Source organism: Leptonychotes weddellii, chromosome 11, assembly GCF_054177405.1.
Source record: "Leptonychotes weddellii isolate Sample4059 chromosome 11, ASM5417740v2, whole genome shotgun sequence".
Lineage (NCBI taxonomy): Eukaryota > Metazoa > Chordata > Mammalia > Carnivora > Phocidae > Leptonychotes > Leptonychotes weddellii.
Genome location: NC_138379.1, coordinates 28,419,731 through 28,443,027, shown reverse-complemented (window position 1 = coordinate 28,443,027; position 23,297 = coordinate 28,419,731). Strand labels below are relative to the sequence as shown.

Genomic DNA, 23,297 nt, shown 5'->3' with positions numbered 1-23,297 from the left:
GCAGGTAAATCCCCATCTGGAGATGGATGTCTCAGTTCAATTTCACCTGGTAAAGTTAAACATTCAAAATATTTACAGCTAACTTATCTTGCACTTGGGGTATGTTAACTGGAGTACCTGAGTCCGTAGTCTCCTCAGAATACTCTGTAATCATTTCACATTCTCATACAGAGCACTGAACAAAGACAAAGGTTGAGGCAGAAATTGACCTCACTCAGGTCACTGATGATAGGTCGGGTTATGGTGTGGTAACAAATAACTGCAAAATTCAGCAGCAAGCAGACCAAAAGTTTATTTGTCACTCATGCTCAGTGTCTAGTTGGCTTGGCAGTGGCTTCTGCTCATTGCATCACTGGAAGAAACAGGCTGAAAGAGGCTCCACCTTAATACACGCTTCCATAGTCACTTCAGCAGCTGGAAGGGATGGCTTTCAATGTGAATTTCCAGGACCAAAGAGTTCGTCAAGAATTCTCTTCCAAAGACCAATATATTGCCTCTTAAGGTCACATTCTGTGGGGGTCAGCCCTTGGCCCCCGTCAGGCAAGACCTGGGCAGGACACTTCTGACAATTCTATTCCAATACTTGCTGTAGCAAATGGACCACATAAAGGATGTTATTTATATTCTGCTTTATTTGATGTCCATTAAAGCAAGAAATTTATTCTTTTATCACATATCATTCATACTTTGCTAATACTCTTGAGATAGACCTATATTGAAAGGCTCAATTAAAATAATAAGAAGCAATATTAATTCTACCTGATAGGCCTCTTTTCTCTAAACCAATCACTTCTACCTTTCCACCTGGACTCCCAGAAATGGATGTTCTCCGACAGGTGAATGTGGATCTCCCTTTCACTCTGCTCTTCTCCTTCGCCCAACCCACTCCCTTTTGAGCATGAGAAGCTATGCTCATTGCCTTTGGTATAATAGCCAAACAGAAAAAAATATGTATTCAAAATAAGGATGATCACAAAGTGGTCTATTATTTGTTGACTGTCAATACCTTTTAAGTGGTATTTAATACATTTTAATATAGCAGTAATGGATAACACTCTTGGACCCTGGAGAGTTATCCAAACTATCTGGACTTTTACATGCATCTTTATGAAAGTAAGTTCCCGTTACAAGTCTTTTCTCAACAGTTGTATTTTCCCATAACATAACTTTGGCATATTATGGACATTCAATACTCAGAACAGATTATAACAGCTTTTATTCATTCTACAAATGTATAGCGAATACTTACTCTAAATCATACAGTGAAGTTTGCTTGAAGAGCAAGCAAATAGTTTAGAACAAAAATAATGTCAAAGTGATTTTGGAGAGCCATACTAACTTTAAAGCAGCTTTGGACTCCTTCATTCCAGTCCCCAAAGCAAGGATAGCACAGTGGTAAGGAGCTTGGGTGCTCTATCAGGTAGAGTTGTGTTAAAATCTCAGTTCCTCAATTTGCCAGTTTTATGACCAAGGGCAAGTTATATACCTCCGTGAGCTTCAATTCCCTCATCTGCAAAATAGAGATGAAAAGTGGTAATCCTGATTTGCAATGATTACTTAAGTTCTATGTAAAGCACTTAGCCAGTGATAAATGCTCAATGTTGAATTTCTTTAGTTCCAAAATGCATTTTCTATAATGTTTTAACAGCTCTGAAATTGGGAAGCGTCTTACAATAGATGTGTAGTGTAAATGCGTGACCATTAGCTTTTTTTATTGTAATGTCAGTGCTTGACATTAAGCTTTGGTTGTCAAGGCATCCATTTCAAAGACATCCATCTCAAATAAACACATTGGCAGCTACACAACTAGATAAAGGGCCAGGCCTCCCCACCCATGAGTTTCCCCTTTTAAAAAGCCCTGTCTGAGTAACCGTGCTTTCCCTTCTCCAGGCTTACGTCCCACTCATACGTTTTAAATTCCCCAATTAATAGTGAACCTGGAAAACTCTAGGTGTCTCTCTGTCTCTTTCTTTCTCTCTTTGCCTCTCTCTTTCTCTCTCTGTCTCTTACTGCTACCTTATCTGTGGCCCTGGGTGTGGTATGCATCCTCCAGGACTTGTGAGTAAGAGTGTTTCAAAGTTTCCTGACGGTTGTCGCTGAGGTGTGTTCTGCAATCATAGTAAGAACCACAAGGTTCAGTCCAGGAAGAGTATTGTCTCCAATCAGGAAATGTCTGTTAGGGCTAGTATGGGCACAGGTGAGTGCCCCCAGGCATTTCTACCTTACAGCATCATAATCAAGAGGCTCAGAGCAACTCAGAACAAGAGAACAATTTGTAGTCTCTGTTGACTCGGGAGCATCTGTGAGGTCAATGTCATCCTTTGTGCTTGTGTGATTTCAACCATGGATGCCCACATTATTGTCACTTCAATTGATGTATGTGCATAGTTGTTTGTATATGTGCCGAGTGTCATTGGCTTTTTCGATGTCTTTTAAAAAGATAGCACTATGATTCCAATTGAAACAAAAGTTAAAATGTATTCTTGAGGTCACAGAAAATGAATATTGTGACATTTGATATTAAGGACACAAATATCATTGTTGAAAAATCACAAAATTCCGTATTTTCTTGCAAAGCAACAATCAAGACCTAAGAAAGATACCTGATGGGGAGAACAAAGGCAGAAAGAAATGCAGGTAAAATTAAATTTCCTTATAACCTGCAGCCCACCGACAAATACTTGAGGCAGGTGGAGTATAACATTCCTTCAGCAAACTCCCAACAGTCTTAATGTTAATGTTTCGCTAGAGGGAAAAACAATATTAGCTTGACAATAGCTAGGCCTCCAGGATCCTGTGAGTCTTCTTTAGCATTTGAAAATCCTTGTGGAAACTCCCCTTTATCTTTCCTTCCCCCAACCCCAAAATATACAATCAGTTGCTCCTCACAATCCTGGGGCACCAGTTCTTTCTGCCCATGGGTCCCGACCCCGTGCTTCAATAAAACCACCTTTTTGCACCAAAACATCTTAAGAATTCTTTCTTGGCCATCAGCTCTGGACCCCAGAATTCCAAACCACATCGATACCTGCAAGTAAATGAGGCTGTTAACGTTTTCTTACTTAGGTATCTACAAAAAGATTATCTATAACACACCAAGCAGTAGAAATGAAGACAGGATAAACTGATATAGGGAAGAGGTAAAAGGAAACGACAAGCTGATATGACAAATTCATATTTTACATAGCACAATAGGGCATTAAACAAGAATTTGTAAAAAAAAAAAAAAATTCCTTCCAACTTTGAACTTAAGTTCCGGAGCTATAGGATCATGAAGACAAAAACAAGAGAGGAAGGAAGGAAGGAAGGAAGGAAGGAAGGAAAAGAGGGAGGGAGGGGGGAAGGAGGGAGGGATGAAGGAAGGAGGGAAGGAAGAAAGGAGTTAATTTCTCTTGTACTTTCCTTTAAATATACTCCCAAAATGGATAAATGATAAAAGTTTATGTTTAAATAAGTCTAAAAGGGCTTTATCAATAAATTATTTAAAAAAATATTCAAGAGGGGTGGCTGGGTGGCTCAGTCACTTAAGCGTCTGCCTTCTGATAGGTCATGATCCCAGGGTCCTGGGATCCAATCCCGCATCAAGCTCCTTGCTCAGCAGGTAGCCTGCTTCTCCCTCTGACTGCAGTTCCCCCTGCTTGTGCTCTCTCTCTCTCTGTCAAATAAATAAATAAAATCTTTAAAAAAAATTAAAAATACTCTAAGAGCATTCTGCTAGAGTTTTATTGACTTTTTTTTTTCCTTTTGGTACACAAAATGATAGTACATCTTAAAGCTGATAACATCTTAGACTGGATGAAATATGACAAGGGTTAGCTATTGTTATAGCCATATCTCTGCAACATTAGCAAGATTTCTCTCAAAAATATTTATCAATAGAAGACAGTGCCACTTTACACTTTTAAAGTTGCTCCAGGGGCGCCTGGGTAGCTCAGTCGTTAAGCATCTGCCTTCGGCTCAGGTCATGATCCCAGAGTCCTGGGATCGAGCCCCGCATTGGGCTCCCTGCTCTGCGGGGAGCCTGCTTCTCCCTCTCCCACTCTCCCTGCTTGTGTTCCCTCTCTCGCTGTGTCTGTCTCTGTCAAATAAATAAATAAATAAAATCTTTAAAGTTGCTCCATGACTATCAGGGTCCATTTTACAATATGTACAACAATGACCAAGCATTAGACAAAAATTAAAAATTCAGTCATTTACCTATTTCTTCCATCTCAAGTAAGGTTTGGTAATCTCCTGTGACTTTTCTCCTGGGGAACTTCTGGTAACACTTCTAGGCTCAGACACATGATTGATTTGCCTGTTTAATCCAAGAAATGATTCAATAGATTTTTCCCCAGTGAACTTCCTGCCAGGGCTGTAAGCTCCCAATCTGAATAATAGTCTATAGACCATAGAAGGCATTAGAGAGCATTCTCGATATCATAACCAGGGCTAGCCCTCGAGAAATGTTGCCCATCATCTAAATTTGTCTTGAGTGTTAGCCTTTTTCCCCTTAATAACTCATTGTAGGTGTGCACACACATGCATGCACACACAGTACTCTTCTGACTCTCAGCTGGCTATGAAAGAGCAGAATAAAGAAAGCTAAACATAAGCAATGTGCCAGGAGAAAATATTTTCAGTTCTAACAGAGTGATAACCTGAGTACATGTGGTATTTTTTTGGTCTCCTACAGTCTATTTGTGAAAGGATGCAGTGAAAGAAATGCAAATAAAAATAAAATAACTCAAATTGAAGGTTTTAAGTTCCCAATAGTTCAGATTCTGGCATAAATAATAGATTTGCAGGAAGCGAAACAGTTTCCTACTACAGAGAGAATACACACAACTTCTATGGGCTGGAGGAAATAGGAAGAAGATTTTCAGAGAAAGTAAAAGAGTTAGACAGAATTTGGTAAGCCGGCATTTTTCCTACTCCAAGAATAGAGCCCTGGGGTAGGAGTAAGGGAAAACAATAGAACCCCTAATATAAACTCAAATCCCAAAGTAGAAGACTCGTGGGCCTTTTTTCTTGGGTGCAGCCCAGAAAAATGAAAAGCACTTTAAAGAAATATCTCACACTTGCCAGGACAACTATAGTAGCTGTGATAGGGGACCCACTGAATCTGGAGGTACTGAAGGACAACAAGACCCTCACAATCTCCCATGCTACCAGAGCATATAAAAGGGGAGGAAAGATGGCTAGGTAAATGGCCAGTTTTATGCTGACCTTCTAGTGTCCTTACCATGGCTGGCCTCTCACTCTACCAACATCCTACTGCTGGATTTACCATGTGGTATGTCTGGTGGGTCCAGTGATTTATACCACCATGGCAAGAGTGATCCTCCTTTGAGGCCACATCTTCTCTGGCTTCATTTTTTGAAAGATACTTGTCCTGGATACAGAATTCTTGGTTGATAGTTTTTTGGGGTTGTTGTTTGTTTGTTTTTATTCTTTCAGTAACTTAAAGATTCTCTACTGTCTGCTGGCTTACATTGTTTACCACGAGAGAAATCTGCTGCCATCTTTGTTCCTCTGTTCACAATTTGTCCTTTTCCTTCAGCTGACTTTTAGGTTTTCTCTTTATTACTAGTTTTAAGTAGCTTGATTCATGTTTATTTTATTGTTTTTTTTTTTAAGCTTTTTGGATGTGTGGCTTTACAATTTTAATCAAATTTGGAAAAGTATTGACTATTGTATCTCCAAATACTTTTTCTGTTTATCTTTCTTTTTCTCCTTCAGGAACTGCAATTACATACACATAGGCTGCTTGAGGTCATTCCACAGCTCACTGATAACTGTCTTCATGCTTTTTTAGTCTTTTATGTTTCTGTGATTCATTTTGGATATTTTTTAAGTCTTCAAGTTCGCTAATCTCTTTTTCTGCCATGAGTTATCTCTACCTTTAATCCAATAGGGTTTGTTTTACATCTCGGGCATTCTTTTAACTCTATAGTTTAGTTTGTTTCTTTTTTATACTTTCTATGTCTCTACTTAATATCATCAATATTTCCTCTTGCATCTTGAATAAATGAAAAGCAATTATAATAACTTGAATGTCTTTGTCTAATAATTCAATTATCTGTGTCAATTCTAGTTCAGTTGAGATTGATTGATTTTTCTCCTCATCATGGGTTCTGTTTACCTAGATGAGGAATGTCTGGTAATATTTAATTAAATACTAGACATTATTAATTTTAACTTGTGTGTTAGCTATTTTTGTATTCTTATAAATATTCTTCAGTTTTGTTCTGGGATATGGGTACATTACCTGGAAATAATTTGATCTTTATAGGTTTTGTTTATAAGCTTTTTTAGTATGGCTCAGAGCAGCATTTAGAATATGGCTAATACTTCTCCACTATTGAGGCAAAATTCTTTCATGTAATCTACCCAACATTCAGTAAATAATGAAGTTTTCTACTCTGCCTGGTTGGAATTGGACCTCTTTTCAGCCCTGTGTGAGCTCTAGAGATTGTTCCCTCTAATCCTTCCAGTGGTTCTTTCTCCACTTCTGGTAGTTTCCTTTCATGCATGTGCTGATCACTACTCAGCTGAAGACTTGAGGAAGACCCTCTACAGATTTCTGGAGGTCCTCTCCACTACCCTGCTTTGTAAACTCTAGCCAAACTAGCCTCCCTGGACCTCCAGCCCCATTTCTCCACCTGGTGTACCCTTCCTTATACCATCTCTGGTTTTCCAACTTTCTGGGGTCATTGTCTTCCTTGCCTGATGCCCAATGTCTTGAAAACATTTTTAAAGATTTTATTTATTTATTTATTTATTTGAGAGAGAGAGCACAAGCAGAGGGAGGGGCAGAGGGAGAGAGAGAGGGAGAAGTAGACTCCCTGCTGAGCATAGAACCTGACAATGCAGGCCTCAATATCAGAACCCTGAGATCATGACCTGAGCTGAAGTCAGACACTTAACAGACTGAGCCACCCAGGTGCCCCTTGGAAATTCTTATTTAATGTACTATGTCAGGTGCTTTAGTCATTTCAGGTTGGAGGGTATATTCATCTTCTGTCATCTCATCTTAGCAAGAAGCACAAAATAGTGTAATATTTTTTCTAGTGTCTTAAGTTTACTGGTAATATTTGAGTTCATATATTCTGATGATATTCTGTTTGGGGTGATCTGGGATGGCAGTTTTCAATCAACAGTCTTTCTTCCTCAAATTAAAATATCTATAAACATCTCCTTGTTTAGGATTCTAAAGCTAAGATCCTAATGTATTAAAATGTCTAGAGTAAGAGCAAACCACAAAAACATTTTGCTTACACATTGCCAAGTATCTAAAATCTAGATGTATCCAAGTAGCCTGATGTTTGATTTCATATAGACCTAATATGTGAATGCTTACTTTTTCTCTTTCCTGTCAGCTGTTGGAGTTCAGTATCCATGAGTGCAAACTACAGACAATTCACCATTCCAAAGCTAATCCCCTTCTTCTCTTTAAGCAGCTTTGGAATGTAGCCATACCTGAGCCAAGGAGGGTCCAGGAGGTTAAAAATAAGAAATATTTTTCTCTAATTGGAGATTGTAAAAATCATTCTACAAGTGGAAAGTAACTTTTTAATGACAAATCACTTTTTAGTTATTTTTAAACTTGTTTATATTCTTCTTGACAGAAATACTTTTCTTCTCTGGGGATCATTTTGTCCTTTTCCATTTGGCTTCTACTTTTGAGATAAAGCCATTATCAATAAACCATTTGGGAGGAGAAAAAAGGAAGATAGCTTATCCTAGGCAGAAAGCCCCATATTCATCTTATCCAAACATGCATGGACCCAGTGACACACCCCACAGCGAAGTGGCAAAGTATACCTAATACTAATTAAAATCTCTAAGACTGAGAGCATTTTTATTTTGTGTTCTCTCTCTATTAAATACCTTCAATCCTATTATATTACTGTGCTGTCACAACAGTGTTATTCTAAGTCACAAGTCTTTCCACTATTCATAAATTATAGCTTGCTGTCAGTTTGTACCAAGCACTGGCCTACTTTGGGGGAAAAAAAAAGGATTCTCTATTTTTTTAAGTACAGTTAAGAGTCTTTCTAAACATCATCAGTTACTTGGTTACTTGACAGACCTCCCCAGTAGCACATGCTCTATTTTTAAACTTTCTTAAAATCCAAACATCATTTTTATTTTTATACAGCTTAAAAAAAAATGCTTCAAAGGATATTTTCATTGAATTGTGTTAAGACCAAGACAAATTTTGTTGTTATATTTTATTAAAACTGCCCTCTTTATTTTTCATCATTGAGAATGGAAAATTACACTTTTTCTCCCATTTTCCTTATAACATTTGCATGTAGACAACCACACATCTTTCAAACTTGGTTCAACTATCCCTGAATGAAAACATCATTTACATTAAAGAAATGAAAGAGAAAAAATATGGTAAGTATCTAACGATGTAGATTTTTTTCATTTTCTCATGTACATTACAGGATATAATTTAGTCTCTGAAGCTACCTAATAGAAATTCCTTCCATTTAGGTGGTGGTATGAGGCAAAATCTGGGAAGCAGCAGTCTTAATAAATATACAAGGGACCTGGACCCAAGAAAGGAAAAAAATTAAAATCCAGTTGTCTTGAATTATTTGGCCTGACCGTAATTCCTGGATTTTAGGATTTCTGGTTAGAAATCCTACCCAAGTGTAGAGAAGCTTTATCACAAAATAACCCTCTACAACATAGGGATTGCATCCCCCCTTACCTTGCCCTCCAGCCCAACCCTTAATACTAGCAATGAAAATTCTGATCCAAAAGATCTAGGAATTTAACCTCAGAGTCCACAGTCTGAGAACGTGCTTTTATTTTGACAGTAGAATGAATCTACCAGAGGTTACCAAATCCAAAGGGTTTGGGTATCTGGCTCCAGCGCCAAGCGGTTTAGGAGACTAATGCAAATGAATGTCTGCTGTCTGCAGACCCAGAATCAGGATGTCAGAGAAGCTTTCTGCCTAAAGAATGTAAAGTCAGGAGCTCTGTGAAGCGGATGCTTTCAGAATGTAGCCCAAGATTTTCTACCTCTCGGTACTATTTTCCTTTCTTTGCTTCTCTTTTTCTTCCTAAATTTCATACTATACCCTATTATGGAAAATATGAGAAAGGCAGACCAAATTAAAGAATAACATAGCTATTACCTCCATAGAGGTAAGCATGCTACCTTTTGTCATATTACCATCTTGGCTTTGTATTGTTTTTATTGCTTTCCTTAGTAATCATTTTTCATACGGTATTGTATCACAATACTTTCTTATTTTTATTAAAAATATCTTAAATTTAATTTTCAGGGGCGCCTCGGTGGCGCAGTCACTTAAGCATCCTACTCTTGGTTTTGGCTTATATCATGATCTCACCGTCATGAGATCAAGCCCCACGTTAAGGCTCCACACTCAGCACAGAGTCTGCTTAAGTTTCTCTTTCCCTCTCCCTCTGCCCCTACCCGCCCCCACCACTCTCTCTTTCTCTTAAATAAATAAATCTTAACAAAAAATTTAATTTTCATAAGATGTAAAATCTTTCCAGTATAAGGATACACTATGTATTTAGTTTAGTTGTTTTTTTTTTTTTTCTCCTTGGGAGATTTTGCTTGTTTCTACCTTTCTATTCTTAAAAACAGTGCAGCAGTGGATGTCTTTGTTTATAAATCTTTCTATGTATTTCTATATGTATTTATGTTTCTGGCATATATTCTAGAAGCAAAATTACCGGGTCCAAGTGTATGAAAAATTTTAAATCTCTCAATACAAATAACCATACTGCTTTGCAGAAAGGTCAAACCCATTAATATCTCCATCTTTAATATATGAGAACACTTGTCTTTCTATGTCATTAGAGCATTAAGAAGTATAACTATTTTATACTAATATTAGGACAAATCCTATCTCATTGTTATTTTCATTTCTGGTTTTTCATTACTTACAAGGTTACATATTTTATATGTTAAATAGGAATGTAGTTTTCACTACTAAAAACTGCCTACTTGTCTCACTTGCTCATTTATCTTCTGAGGTTCTAGTGTTTTTCTTCTTGGGTTCGTAGAACTCAGTATACACTAAGAATATTAAACATTTCTTATCAAAATGTGTTGCAAATATCCCAATTCACAATCGTGACTATAACAACTTTCACATATGTTTTGTATGTAACCAAATCTACCATACTTTCTTTTTATAGATCTTTACATTGTTTTATTTGCTGTTTGTTCTTTGCAGAGTTGCAATAACAAGCTAAAGACAAGGCAGGCTGCAACCCGGACTCACTGCTGACAAATTGTTTATTATGAACAAAAATTTTGTTCATAAAGGTCATCGGCAAATGAGTACATTTCCCCAGTCCAAAGAATCTTTAGTTACGTGATCCGTAGTCTGTTGCTAATAAACTGTCTCAAGTCTGTCCCCATTGAGCCCTCTCGTGTCCGTGGTTCAAAACATATGGTCAGTATTAAATTGATAACCCCACTTACAATCATTGGCTTAATAGCTTCCAACAACAAATATTTGCTGAACACCTACTCTGAACTAGGTCAGATTGAAGAGCATCCCAGTTTTAAACAAGAGCATGCCCTAAACAGATTCAATACCCAAAGAGCATATTTAAGTAAATTGTTATATCTCAAATGTCTCTATGAGCCTATTCTTCTGCCTCCATCTGTTCGACATTTAGGGCCATCAGTAATAAGGGCCAAATGAGGAGTAGGTAACAGGAGTGAAAAGTTAAGTGTTAGTGTTCATTAGGCAGCATAAACAAAGCTGCAAAATAAGAAGTGGAGGAAATTGAGTCCAGCCTGGAACCAGGATCTGCGAATAGGCTTTCTGAAGTATTCAGACTTTTCCTCCCAAAGGCAATACTGACAAGCCCATTTTGACTCATCTTCAAAATAGCCCCTATCATCCTCTTCCAACTGCATTTCTTTAGAATTAAAAACTGGATTTGGATTTGGATTCAAAACATAATCAAGGACTTTTTCACTGCAAGACAATTTTTAATCTCCAAGGTCTTGAAAAAAGGCAGCCAAGGACCAAGAAACACAAGCATGGAAGATATTCCTGTTTTCTGACAAAGAAAGTGAAATGCTATTACTAATCTGGCCACATCCCTTCACTCCCCACCCTAACTGATTTCTGAGGGGCATCTGTTTGGCCATTTTGTGGACTCCTTTATAAATTTCATTAAGACCAGAACTAGCAGAGTTCCTTGAACAAGGGGACTGACTGACTCAGCCCCATTGTTCCTCAGTAACCTCAGTCAGTGGCTCTTGGCCTAAAAATTTCATGACACTTGTCCTGTTCCCAAGCTCAGATGTGAGCTTTCACTCTGTCAAATCATCACAGTCTTTGCAGGTCCCTCTCATCTGATCCTCTTGTATACTTACATCTGGAGACTCTTTGCACCCCGAGTCCCCCGCAACCTCAACAGATGATACAGCTGCTTCTGCTCCTCCTTGTTTTCCCATGTGGTTGCTGAACAAAGTGCTTGCAGTATCAAAGTGAAACTGGTATATCCTCTCTTACTCTATCTCTCTGCCTTTTCTCATTTCCCCCAATTCTATTGGTCTTTAAAATTAAAATGATGAGGGAAAATAAAACACTGCTCAGAGAGGGGAAACAAACAAGGTTTGATTCTTCTCTGACCTAGCTGGATTATAACCCAGGACATGCACTTCCAATAGCAGTAAAGTGAAAATCTTCACCAGGCTAATAAAGTACGCTGCAGGGTGGTCTGATGCTTCTGTAGTTTACAAACCAGAACACTCTAGGACCATATATACAGACTGCTACACAGTTTACTCAGGACAGGTCAAAAGTCGCCCTTCTGAGCGATACTCCCTTCTGAATGTTCTGAATATTGGAACTCGCAGAACTTTTTCCCTTCTCTACTGCCAGATTAAGTGTGAGACATCACTGGCTGACTGTTGGCCAGATAAAATATGTATTCAAATAGATAGATTATCTGACCATCATTAAATTATAGAATTCCTTAAATTCTACAGCTTAACTATCACAACAACAAATATTTGGCTCTTGCTATATGCTTGGCTCTGTGCTAATCACAGAGTATATAAAGGTAAATTTAAAGGTAAATAAAATACACTCTTACCCTTGAGGAATTCACAGTCAAGTGGGGAAGACAGACTAGTTCATAGATAATCCAATGCAATGCAACACACATAACAGAAGAAACAAAGAAAAAGTACCACTGAAACACTAACTCCAGTGCAACTGATGAATGACTAAACTCTACCTCTGAAACTACTAATATACACTATATGTTATAAACTCTCTATATAAACTTTGCCTCTGAAACTATAACATATACTGTATGTTAATTAATTAAATTTAAATTTAAAGAAAAGAAAAAAAGAAAGGAGAAAAAGAAAAGAAAAGAAAAGAAGAAAAGAAAGAAAACACTAGTTGCAAAAAACATCTTGCCAAAACACTAACTAGGAAGTGACCAACTTCACCTAGGGTGCTAACATGTATTCATTAAGCACTTCTTATGACTGTATTAGGCACTCAGGATATAGAAGGGAACACAGCTCCTGTCTTTCTGTAGTGTAAACCAAGCTGAAGAGACAAACTTAGGACAAATAAATACCTAAATTAAAGTACAATCATAAACAATAGAAAGTGCCATGAGGGAAGAAACAGAGTGGTATAAAAGGAACTGATAGGGAGAACTAATTAAAATTGGGAAATCAAGGAAGGGCTTTTAGAGGAAATACCATTATAGCTAAGTCATAGAAGAGAGTTACTGAGTCACCCTGACGTGCAGTGGACTTGAATTTGGTGTTAACATGTTGGTGATATTTGTTACCGCAGCATATCACAGCCTTTTCTCACTAATGGAGACAGACTGGGAGAACTGATCAAACTCTTCCCACATTATACTTATTTCCTTGTAAGCATTCTCATTAGGTTTCCATGGGTATGTTGTATTGCCTATATTTCATGGGAACTCTGTGATTGTTCTTGTTAAGAATTGCCCCTAACCAATGTTATTATAGCAAATAATAATAACCACTTCACTAAATTAATGTGACAAATAAATTAGATCATCAAAATTTATTCCACTCTCTCTTCTTTTTCTCCTTCTGTCTTTTCTTCCTTCTTTACTTGCTACCTTTCTTCCTTACTCATCCATTTCTTTTCCTTTCTCCTTCCCACCCTCTGTAAACAATGGTTGCTAAACAAATGCTAGTGATTTCCTGTTAATTGATAAAATAATACCCAAAGTGCTAAATACTGGGGCTCTCTTATCTTCTCCCCTTTGTCTTCCTTTTCTCTCTTCTCCCACCCCAGAACCCCTACTCTGGTCCAAGCTAACTTCCTTGTTTTTTTCTTCTCTGACATGGTTTAGGGATTCAGTCTGAATTCAGCCTCCCCCCTGTTTGGGGGAGGGGAGGTGTTGAGAGTGAGAGCTTCCACTTCCCAGAGACACACTTTGAATTTCTAGACTGCGTAGTGGGACCTCATCTCTTACAAGCCTCTTTGTCTATAAAAATTCCACTATTATCATAATCAGAAACAGTCAGGGGATCACAAAAGTCTTTGGCAGGGGGAAATCATGGAGCTTAAGAAATCTTATAGGTCTTTAGGCTCATGGTGCCAGCCTGATTTTCTGCTCCCCTCTCTGAAGTGGTAACTGGACCAAAGGAACAAGATTTAAAGTGCGCCGAAAAGAAGAAAGGATACACGAGCTGTAAGCTAGCCAACCCTGCTTGCGTTGCATGGCAAGGATTGCAAATAAGCAGCTGGTACTGGGTGAGGGTGCTTATCTACTTACATGACTCCGGCCACTGCTGCTGGGGTCCTCCTTTATTCTTAATTTTATCCAGTTCCTGCCCTTTGACTTCATCTCTAGTTTTCAGCCCTAGGACTGAAAACTCAACTATTGTCCCTATCAGCGGATCGTACTTCTCGATTTTACTTCTCCAAGTTCTCCGTCCTGAATATCTGGGTTTGGACATTTCCTCTGGCTCCATTTACTTCAGGCCAATCATTAGAAGCCCACCTTAACTCTGACTCTAGTAGATCAGCCCAAGACAGGATTGTGCACATATGAAGACCTTATAAATAAACAACTTTTAAAAATGAACAAGATGAAGTGTTTAGTGCAAAAAGCCATGGTGTGCTGGAGCTAACTAGCACTGACTCGTGAGAACTAATTGTTAGGTTTTTAGGAATTTTGCAAGTCAGTCGTTAAACAGTCATTATTGAAAATTACGTTATTTATACTTGCAGTTAAATAAATTATATTAAAATAAAGGGAATGCATATGTAAAACTCATCACTTTGAAATTACTATTTTCTTTGCTGTGGGGGTTATCTGTATCTAATGTATCTGTATAATGGAAATGCTATATAATGGTGTGTCATTGCACACATCTTCCTAACTCTGTCTGTATTCAGTGATCCAGGCATGGTGAGTGTATTCACACCATGGAAATCAGCAAATGCTACAAAGAGCTTTTTTCTCCCATAGAGCCAGCTGTTAAATAGTTGACTGCGCACAACTACAAGAGTGCTGGTGTCTTTCAGAAATGGTTAATAAAGACAAAAGCATGGGGTAGGGAGAGTATTTGTAGTTACTTCCCTGGAATCCATTCTCATACTGTCCCCTTCCTAAATAAGACCTTAAATTTTTCATCCATGTAGTTTGCATGGTACCTTGCCTTCAGCTGCAGAACAGGGTCCTTTTTCATTTGTTGTCCCAAGCGCAGTGGCCAATCCCGAACCTCTGACTACAGTCAACCTGGTTCAAGGATGAATTAATGGTCCAAATCAAACCAACATGGCCACTGAGGCTGATTTGAACGACCTGCCATTCATAACCTTTCATTCCCACTACATAGGAACAAGGACGTTTGCAGCTGCAAAAGACACTTGTAGCTGTCCTGGAACCACAAATGAAAAAGACTACCCAAGGATGAATTTAAGCTGAGGAAGTAGAACCAAAAAATGGTGAGAAAGAAACTAGATTCTGGACCAGGCGCAGACTGAAAATCTAATTATAGACTTTCTGTAAGTCAGTGAATTCCTTTTTGACTTCAGTGTGATTGAATTAGACTTTCAGTTACTTGTGCCAAAGCGATGCCTTCCTGATACATGACATGGAGTTTATATCTTTAGATGAGGTAATTGTAGGAAAAAGTAAATACTCTTAGCCATTCGTATCATGGTTGTTTGTGTATATAGGCCTGACTCTTCACCAGAGAGCAAACTCTTTGTAGGCTGAAACTTCTTACTGCACATCTTTGTATCTACAGCTCACTTAACACTGTGCCCTGCATAAAGTAGGGGGCAAGTAGTAATAAGTGCTTAATTTAGGTTTGCTTAATTGAATTGGTTCGTAAGTCAGGGAGGGATTGTACAAGAAGTGGAGTGAATCCGAGTAAATTCCTCTTCCCTTCTTTGGCCAAGCAGCCAATTTGAATCCGTCTGTTGTCATTTGTGAATGTCCCAGGAAAAAAAAGAATGAAGTAATATGACTCTTGAGTCCAACAGTCCCGTCTCTCCATGGAGAAGGTGGTAGTTCTCTGCTGGAATGCAGTGAAAATAAGTCATCATCTTTTTGGTTAGCATAATCGCTAAGAAGACTCCTTTTGTCCGTGTTTTCATGATGTCAAATATCTGGATAAGCATTAAATGTGCAGTCAACATGTCTTGCAAAATCTATGCATGTGGCACCACAGTGACGAAATATCCAGGTACTTAACCAGACTTCTCATCTATCCACAAGTCTGGGTTGTTTATGTCAGAAAGTGACGGTAACAAGTATGACAATCCCAGAACTCTATGGCACTGTAGCTCTGAATGACACCAGTCCCTTATGACTTGGAGAGGAAGATAAGTACTAACACAGGCAGATCACATGAGTATTTCAGCTACATTTCAAGGCCGAAAGGAAATAACTACAAAAACAGGAATTCTGCCTCCACTTTCCCATCCTTTCCCTGTCTTTTCTCCAACCCTCTCACTGTCAACATGCAATGTATCTTCTTTATTTATATTAGTTTAATTTTCTCTCAATTTCCTAGAATGTAAGCTCCAAGAGGGCAAGTATTCGTCTCCATTTTTTCCACAGCTCTCGAAGCGGTATCTAAAATAGACTCTAGCATATAGTAAATGCTCAGTAAACATTTCTGGGACAAATGAGTTGGCCGATGGATGGCAATTTGTTAATTAACTCATAGATCAGAAACTAAAAAGGCCTGGTAAAAACAAAAAACAAAAAACTTTGTTTTTCTAAATTAAATGAAAAGACCCTGTGCTGGTTCCACCACAGTCTAACTTTGTGACTACAAACAATTTGTTTCTCATGGTGTCCCTTGGTTTCTCCAGATAATAGTCCCAGCCCTACATTCTTCAAAAACTTTTAAGTATCTCAAAAGAGACAATAGCTGCAAAGGTGTCAGGCTAAAGATGCATTGCTGAAGCTCAGCACGGATGGTTTTTCATAGGATTAAACAATTATCTCAGTTGTCCACTTACTTATTAAACTGGCAAAATTCCATTTTCAGCTTTTGTTCCTGTACATACCAGCAACCATGCATTAATCAGTTTTCTATATTGCTATTGCTTTCAATGTATTGTTATTAACATTTTTAATTAACTAACCATTTCCAAACAAAACTGCCATGTCTTACACTACAAATTTGCCTTCGAAGTCACAAACTTTTTAATGATAAATATAGACATACTTAACAAATCCAATCGAACTGGTACTTACTTCAAATGTGAAGTAGTATTTCTCCAGAGTAATCACTCTTCCCTCCAGTATGTTAACAGCAGATCAGTCTTTCTGTTGTAAGCATTCTGTTTACCCTGTTCTTATTTTCTCCTTCAAGCTAAATTCTATTTTGCAAGGTCCCCCTTCCAGTCTTAAAAAAAAAAAAAAAAAAAAGATCCTGTACCTTTAATAGCAGAGACCTGATGAGAGGTTTCTTTCCAAACTTGTTCCCTGGCTTCCAAGTGACGAAACCAGCTGTAATTTGAGAGCAGAGAGATCCTCAGGATATCATTAGCCAAAGGAAAAGCTCCACATTCCCACCCCGTCCAGAAGTTGAAATCGTATCAGAGGGCAAGAGCCTCTCTCTCCAGCTACAGACTCCATCTCTCAGGAGCAAGGGGGAACTCTCGAGAGAGAGAGTGGGGCAACCGAGCCCTGGAGGAGGGGTTCCCTCTCCTGCCGGTGATCCCGCCGCCGCCGCCGCCCCCGCCGCCGCCGCCGGGAAGGAGCCGGCTGAGTTCCAGCCCGGAGCGCAGGAGCCAGAGCCTGCGTGCGTCCTGCGCTGTGTGGCCGTGCTACCCAGGCGCCGGTGACACAGCCACATGAAGCCTGCCGGGGAGGGGGGGCCAGGGTGCAGCAAGCCGGCGGGGACTGAGGCTGTCGCCGTCTTGGGGAGGCACTGACTCCCAGGGGGACCCCCTTCTTCGTGCCCGGGCGAACTGTCTTCTCCAGGGGTCCCCGGTCATCCTGACTCTCCAGGATGGTGTTCCTGAAGTTGCTCTGGATAGGTTTCTTCTGCCGCCTGTGTCAGGGCTACTTCGATGGCCCTCTCTACCCGGAGATGTCCAATGGGACTCTGCACCACTACTTCGTGCCCGACGGGGACTATGAAGAGAATGATGACCCTGAGAAGTGCCAGTTGCTGTTCAGGGTGAGTGACCACCGGCGCTGCTCCCAGGGGGAGGGGAGCCAGGCCAGCAGTCTGCTGAGCCTCACCCTCCGGGAAGAGTTCACCGTGCTGGGCCGCCAGGTGGAGGATGCTGGGCGTGTCCTGGAGGGCATCAGTAAGAGCATCTCCTACGACCTGGACGGGGAAGAGAGCTATGGCAAGTACCTGCGGCGGGAGTCCCACCAGATCGGGGATGCCTACTCCAACTCGGACAAGTCTCTCACTGAGCTGGAAAGCAAGTTTAAGCAGGGCCAGGAACAGGACAGCAGGCAAGAGAGCAGGCTCAACGAGGACTTCTTGGGGATGCTGGTCCACACCAGGTCCCTGCTGAAGGAAACGCTTGACATCTCCGTGGGGCTCAGGGACAAATACGAGCTGCTGGCCCTCACCATCAGGAGCCATGGGACCCGGCTAGGTCGGCTGAAAAATGATTATCTTAAAGTGTAGGTGAAAGGGCACACTGGCAGGGAGAGGGCATCAAGTCAGCCCGGTTGTGGAGGGTGGGGGCAGAAGACAGGGCTAACATTTCCCTTATACTTCTTATTTTTTATATCTGGAGTTGCACTTGGAGAATGATCTGAAGTGAACTTTAAAGGAAATGAGTGAGAGTCGAGTTGTTTCGTTTCTGTACATTATTTATGGAATTGCTATTGATTTGTACTTGGAAAGAACAACTTATGGCCATGCCTCCTGCCTTCCTTAGAGGACTTTATAACTCTGCAGAGACACCTGTTTCAGCCATGTCTAGAAGGACACAGTTTATGCAGTAGGGAGTGATTACATTTCCCCACCCTGGAGATTATGGGAAAATACTCAGAGAGGATAGTGCAGAGTTCCCTTTCGCCCTCAGCCTTGGCTCTTGGGCTCTGAAAGTTGTCAGTTGTCTGTTTTTCAGATGAGGTCCCAGGTGCTGCTCAGCCTGCCTGCCAGCAGATGGAAGTCGCCAGTTTCTTCTTCTCCTTTTCTCTCTTATTTATTAACCATGGTCTCCAAGGTTTTGTTTTTAGTTTTGGGGGTTTTTTGTTTGTTTTTCGGGTTTTTTTTTTTTTTTTTTTTTTTGTAAGAGTATTGCCTAGAAATATGCAAATCGTCCTTTGCAGGGAGATGTCCAAGGTGCCTCTGTGAGTGTAAGTTGAAGTGACCACATTTAAGAAGTCCAAGCTTTGTGGTGGGTACACACTAATGTTGCTAAGCTGATTTGTTGTGTCTCTCATTGTATGCCTGTGTCCTCAGAGCTGCAGTCCATTACAAAAAAGTAGATAGATTGAACACACCCCTGAATGCCGATGATGTAGGTTACCAATGTATTCGTTCTGGGTTTGGGGGTTTTGCTTCTGTTTGCGTATTGGAAACTTGTACTTCAAGTAGGGGGGGATTCTAATTTTAATAACTCCTTGATTAAGTTTTATTATTCAGCCAATAAATATGTTCGTGTATAATACTGGCTTATTTTCTAATTGATATCCATAACTTTCATATTGCAAAGAGAAGTACAGTGCAAGAGGAAAGAGAAGGGTGGGATTTAAGCCAGTTTACTCAGAGTATATGATAAAGAAGGCAGAGGGATGGCTATGTATTTGGCAATCCTCTCTTCCCTGGCCACCCTTATCATCCTCAAAAGAAAAAAATCTAGGTCTAGCCAGAAGTTGATCTCTGCTGGTCTGCCTAAAAACTCCATTTTCCCCAGTTTTTCCCATAGAAACAACTGGAAAATCTTATGACAAGGCTTGTTAAATTATATGCCCTCATAATGCAGACGGAGGGTTCCATTCTAAGTTATAAGAACTATAATGATGTTTAATAATTTTGAAGCCAGGTTTATGTTATTGACTAATGATTTCAAAAGGTGGAAATGCACTTTATTTCATGTCTTCCCCCAGCCCCTCACTCTCACCTTAAATATGTTTTCCTTTCACACACACACACACACACACACACACACACACAGAGGAAAATAAATAAATGTTCATAATCTACTCTTCAACAGTGAAGCATTTTTTTTTCTTTCCCATGCACGAAGACTCTAGTTTTCTATTCCTATGATGTGTCCAATATATCCTCCTATTTCTTTAGGGGAAACTGAGGCCCAGAAAGTGGCTGACCCTTGTTTTAACAGCTCCTGGTCTCTTACAGTACAGAACTTTCCCACACTGCTCCTTGCAAGGATGCAGAGGCCCAAACCTTTGCATAAACCTCATTGTTTAAAATATAAAAGAACAACACATGGAATAATACTTAAAATAATTGTTTGTAATTTCTTAGCTGCCTCTATACTGGTGTGTGGGGGGAAGGTAAATGATTGTTGAAAAGGGTTTCCTTCTTTATTCTATGAAAGATGAGGGAAAAACAGCAGAGGCAAAGGAGATGATATTTGGCACTTAAATGATTGTAGTTTGTAGTCACAACACTTAATATCTCAAAACTTTCCTATCACTCACTTCACAGGACTGAAGTCTAATCCATGGACATATTAAATGTCACCTCTTCAATTTTCCCATCTGTAATAGAATATTAAGCACATGACAGTTAGAAAACTGGCTTCCCTGTGCATGCTAATTTCAATCAATCCATAATGGCCTCATACACTATTAGGCTAGGAAGGATTTATAAGGCACCTTTTAAAGATGTAAAGAGGGCTGTCCCCAGTTAGAGATGCCTTCCATGGGTGCAGAAAGAGGACCAGTGGTGCATCTGCTACAAATTTGAAAACCCTGAAACAGATTGTGTATGAGGTTCTTTCTAGGGCGAACATTCTATGAGTCCTGCAGAACCAGAACGAAATTATCTGACTTTGAATCATCCATTCAAGGCTAGAGGTACAGCCAGGAATCCCACAGAGTCTTATGTAAATGGCCCTAGAGGGCAAATGAGAATTTTCGGGGGTGGGGTGGAGGTGGGGGTGGGTAGTGAGCCGTCCTAGATACCAAGAGGCTAACATCACAAAGCTTTTCCAAATCCTCTTATGGGGGGAAACAGACCCACTCAGTTCTTTCCTCCCCACTTCCTTGTTATGCTTATTGGGACCTCCTTGCTTGCCAGGTGACAAATTCTTTTCAATAGTGCTTCTTTATTTCTCAGACCATGAAATAATATTTTGAGAATCTGAAGAAAACTACATACTTTCTTCCCTGAGAAATCTGACAAAAATATCCATACATTTTAGGATATGCATTATTTTTATAAATACCAATCACTTAACATGCATCAGGTATGGAATTAGGTTGTGGGTAATTCTGGGATTCACAAAGCCTTGGGACTTAATCTAACTAACAGTTTTAAAAAGCCTCTTGGAGTTTTATTTGAGTAAGAGACATTTTTGTTGTTGCTATAATTTTCAGTTAGTTTTTTTTTTTTTTAAGATTTTATTTATTTATTTGAAAGAGAGTGAGAGAGAGAGAGCACAAGCCAGGGGTAGGGGAAGAGGAAGAAGAAGTAGACTCCCCACTGAACCCGGAGCCTGATGCAGGGCTTGATGTGGGGCTCCATCCCAGGACCCTGGGATCATGACCTGAGCCAAAGGCAGATACTTAACTGACTGAGCCACCCAGGCACCCCAAGTTTCAGTTAGTTATAACAACAAAACTGCTAACTTTTTTGAGAATTCAGGGCCTGTGCTAAGAACTTTGCCTGAACTACTTTGCCTTAATTCTAGCAACAAACTGTGAAAGAAGTATCATAGAAAAGGAATTATTCCATGCCAAGTGCTTTGAACAGTACCTGACACAGAGTGAATCCTCAGTCAATGTTACTTACTATTATGGTTAGTTTGGTAACTGAGGCCCAGAAAGCCTAGGGAATTTTCCCAAGGTGAGAACTGTGTGATGTCTTACATACTTCACTATATTCTCCCTTTTTAAACTGATGGTTATCTAGTGGAGTATAGATCAAATTAAAGAAGACTGTGGAGGGTAGGGGTCCCCTGGGGCCACCAGCTGTCTACTGCACATGTTGTCCCTATAGGCCTGTCAACTGACTTCCTACAGCAATTCAGATGTCTGATCTCTGTCCATCGGAAGCTGAGTGGCTCCTGTGTTTACCGAATTTCTCGCTGAGTCTTTCTCTGTGTGATGCATTGTTAAATACCACTACTCCTCACTCTCCCAATCTGACCATGTGAAAATTTCCGTATACCTACTTTGAAACATTCCATAGGTATCTGTCTATCTAGCGTCTGTTGATAAAGGACACCAGGCCATGTTAGCCTTTGCAACCACCAAAGCCACACTCCTAGAAGCCGGCAGAAGCCTGCTGGTGTAGGTATGTTATGAAAGGCAGCACGGAGAGGCTGTTCCATAGTTCACATAGTTTTCATTGCCTTTTAAATTCTTGTTTATAACTCTGCTAAGGAAATAGGCTCAAAGCTTTCTGAGAGAAGCCTTGAAACTTAGATTATAAACTATTTTAGCAAGTAATAAAAATGTCCATGAAAACCACCAAAGATATGAAATCACTCTAAATGGGTTGTATGCTCAAATTTCCTTGGGACATTTTTCAGAGGATCATTATTAAAATCTTCTTGATAAGAAACAATAATCGGTTGTGAAATATAAATGCTAACTGTGGTTTGTCAGTGTTTTCATATAAAATCAGTGTTTTCATTAAAAAACAACTGGAGACATAAGTCTTGGTTAGAAATAGAATACAGAAATGTGTAACAATAATTCGCTGATATAGAGAATGAGATTCTGCGAATCATCTTAGCAATTTTGGAATTGGGGTTATCCTTAGGAATATTATCTCCACAGTCAAGATCCCAATAGGTATGTCATTCATCCAACATTTTTAAAGAGCCCCCGTATGAGGTACCCACAATGGAAAATGGCATATAGACACATGAGAAAAAGGACACCTAGACAAAGAATCAGAGCATCATGTGGGATTGGCAAAGTACAAGCTTCTATGGGAGCTTAGCAAGAATCTAAACTAGAATTGTTTGGGAAATGTAAAGCAGTATAAATAAAATAAGGATTTGGTATAATCACACATTTAAGAGATACAAGGGTTTCATCGCTGCTGGTATTATTGTTGTTCTGCTTTTAAATTTTAACATTTTTTTCCAACTATATAAGCCGTAACTGTTGTATTCTAATAACCATGTAAACAGCAAAACACAAAGAAAACAAAATCATTCATAGTCTCAAACTCCCCCAGCATACACCTACTATTTGCATTTTAGTGTACTTACTGTTTTAGTATTTTTAATACAAATCTACTATGTAACTATATTTTCCTTTGTGAAAAAATATGATATCCTAGTAATACCTTGTTTTGTAGCATCTGTCTATTTTAGGTATTAAATATGTTCAGTAGCATAGATCTTTTAAAAATGCTTAAATCTCCCCACGGTACTCCAGGAGGCAGAGGTTCTGGGTTCTAGATCTTGCCCCACCATGTATTAGTTGTACAGCTTTGAATAAATCCCTTAAGTGTTCTGAAATTCCATCCCTTTGTTTGCAAAATGCAAATAATAGCCGATATTTATTTCTTTTTTTTTTATTCTTATGTTAATCCCCATACATTACATCATTAGTTTAAATGAAGTGTTCCATGATTCATTGTTTGTGCATAACACCCAGTGCTCCATGCAGAATGTGCCCTCCTCAATACCCACCACCAGGCC

General features: G+C 39.4%; 1 protein-coding gene and 1 long non-coding RNA gene across 3 annotated transcripts; one reads left to right on the top strand and one right to left on the bottom strand.

Annotated features, from left to right (window-relative positions):
• Positions 1-267: 267 nt before the first annotated feature.
• On the bottom strand, positions 268-16,904 carry LOC115940490 (uncharacterized). 2 transcript variants are annotated; one of them, XR_014138635.1, is made up of 4 exons: positions 16,729-16,904; positions 13,783-15,629; positions 1,340-1,510; positions 268-586 (listed from the first exon to the last, which is right to left on the bottom strand). It is a non-coding gene; the product is annotated as an uncharacterized LOC115940490 (long non-coding RNA). The 2 variants fall into 2 exon arrangements; XR_014138634.1 differs by lacking the exon at positions 268-586 and having other exon boundaries at positions 597-1,510.
• Positions 16,905-17,010: 106 nt separating this feature from the next.
• On the top strand, positions 17,011-19,116 carry FIBIN (fin bud initiation factor homolog). Its single transcript, XM_006727286.3, has one exon. The coding sequence runs from the start codon at positions 17,489-17,491 to the stop codon at positions 18,122-18,124; it is 636 nt and encodes a 211-aa protein (XP_006727349.1). The 5' UTR covers positions 17,011-17,488; the 3' UTR covers positions 18,125-19,116.
• The last annotated feature ends 4,181 nt before the right edge of the window (positions 19,117-23,297 follow it).

Excerpts from the sequence above, each read along its gene's own strand:
- FIBIN (XM_006727286.3), top strand. The coding sequence starts at position 17,489 with ATGGTGTTCCTGAAGTTGCTCTGGATAGGTTTCTTCTGCCGCCTGTGT.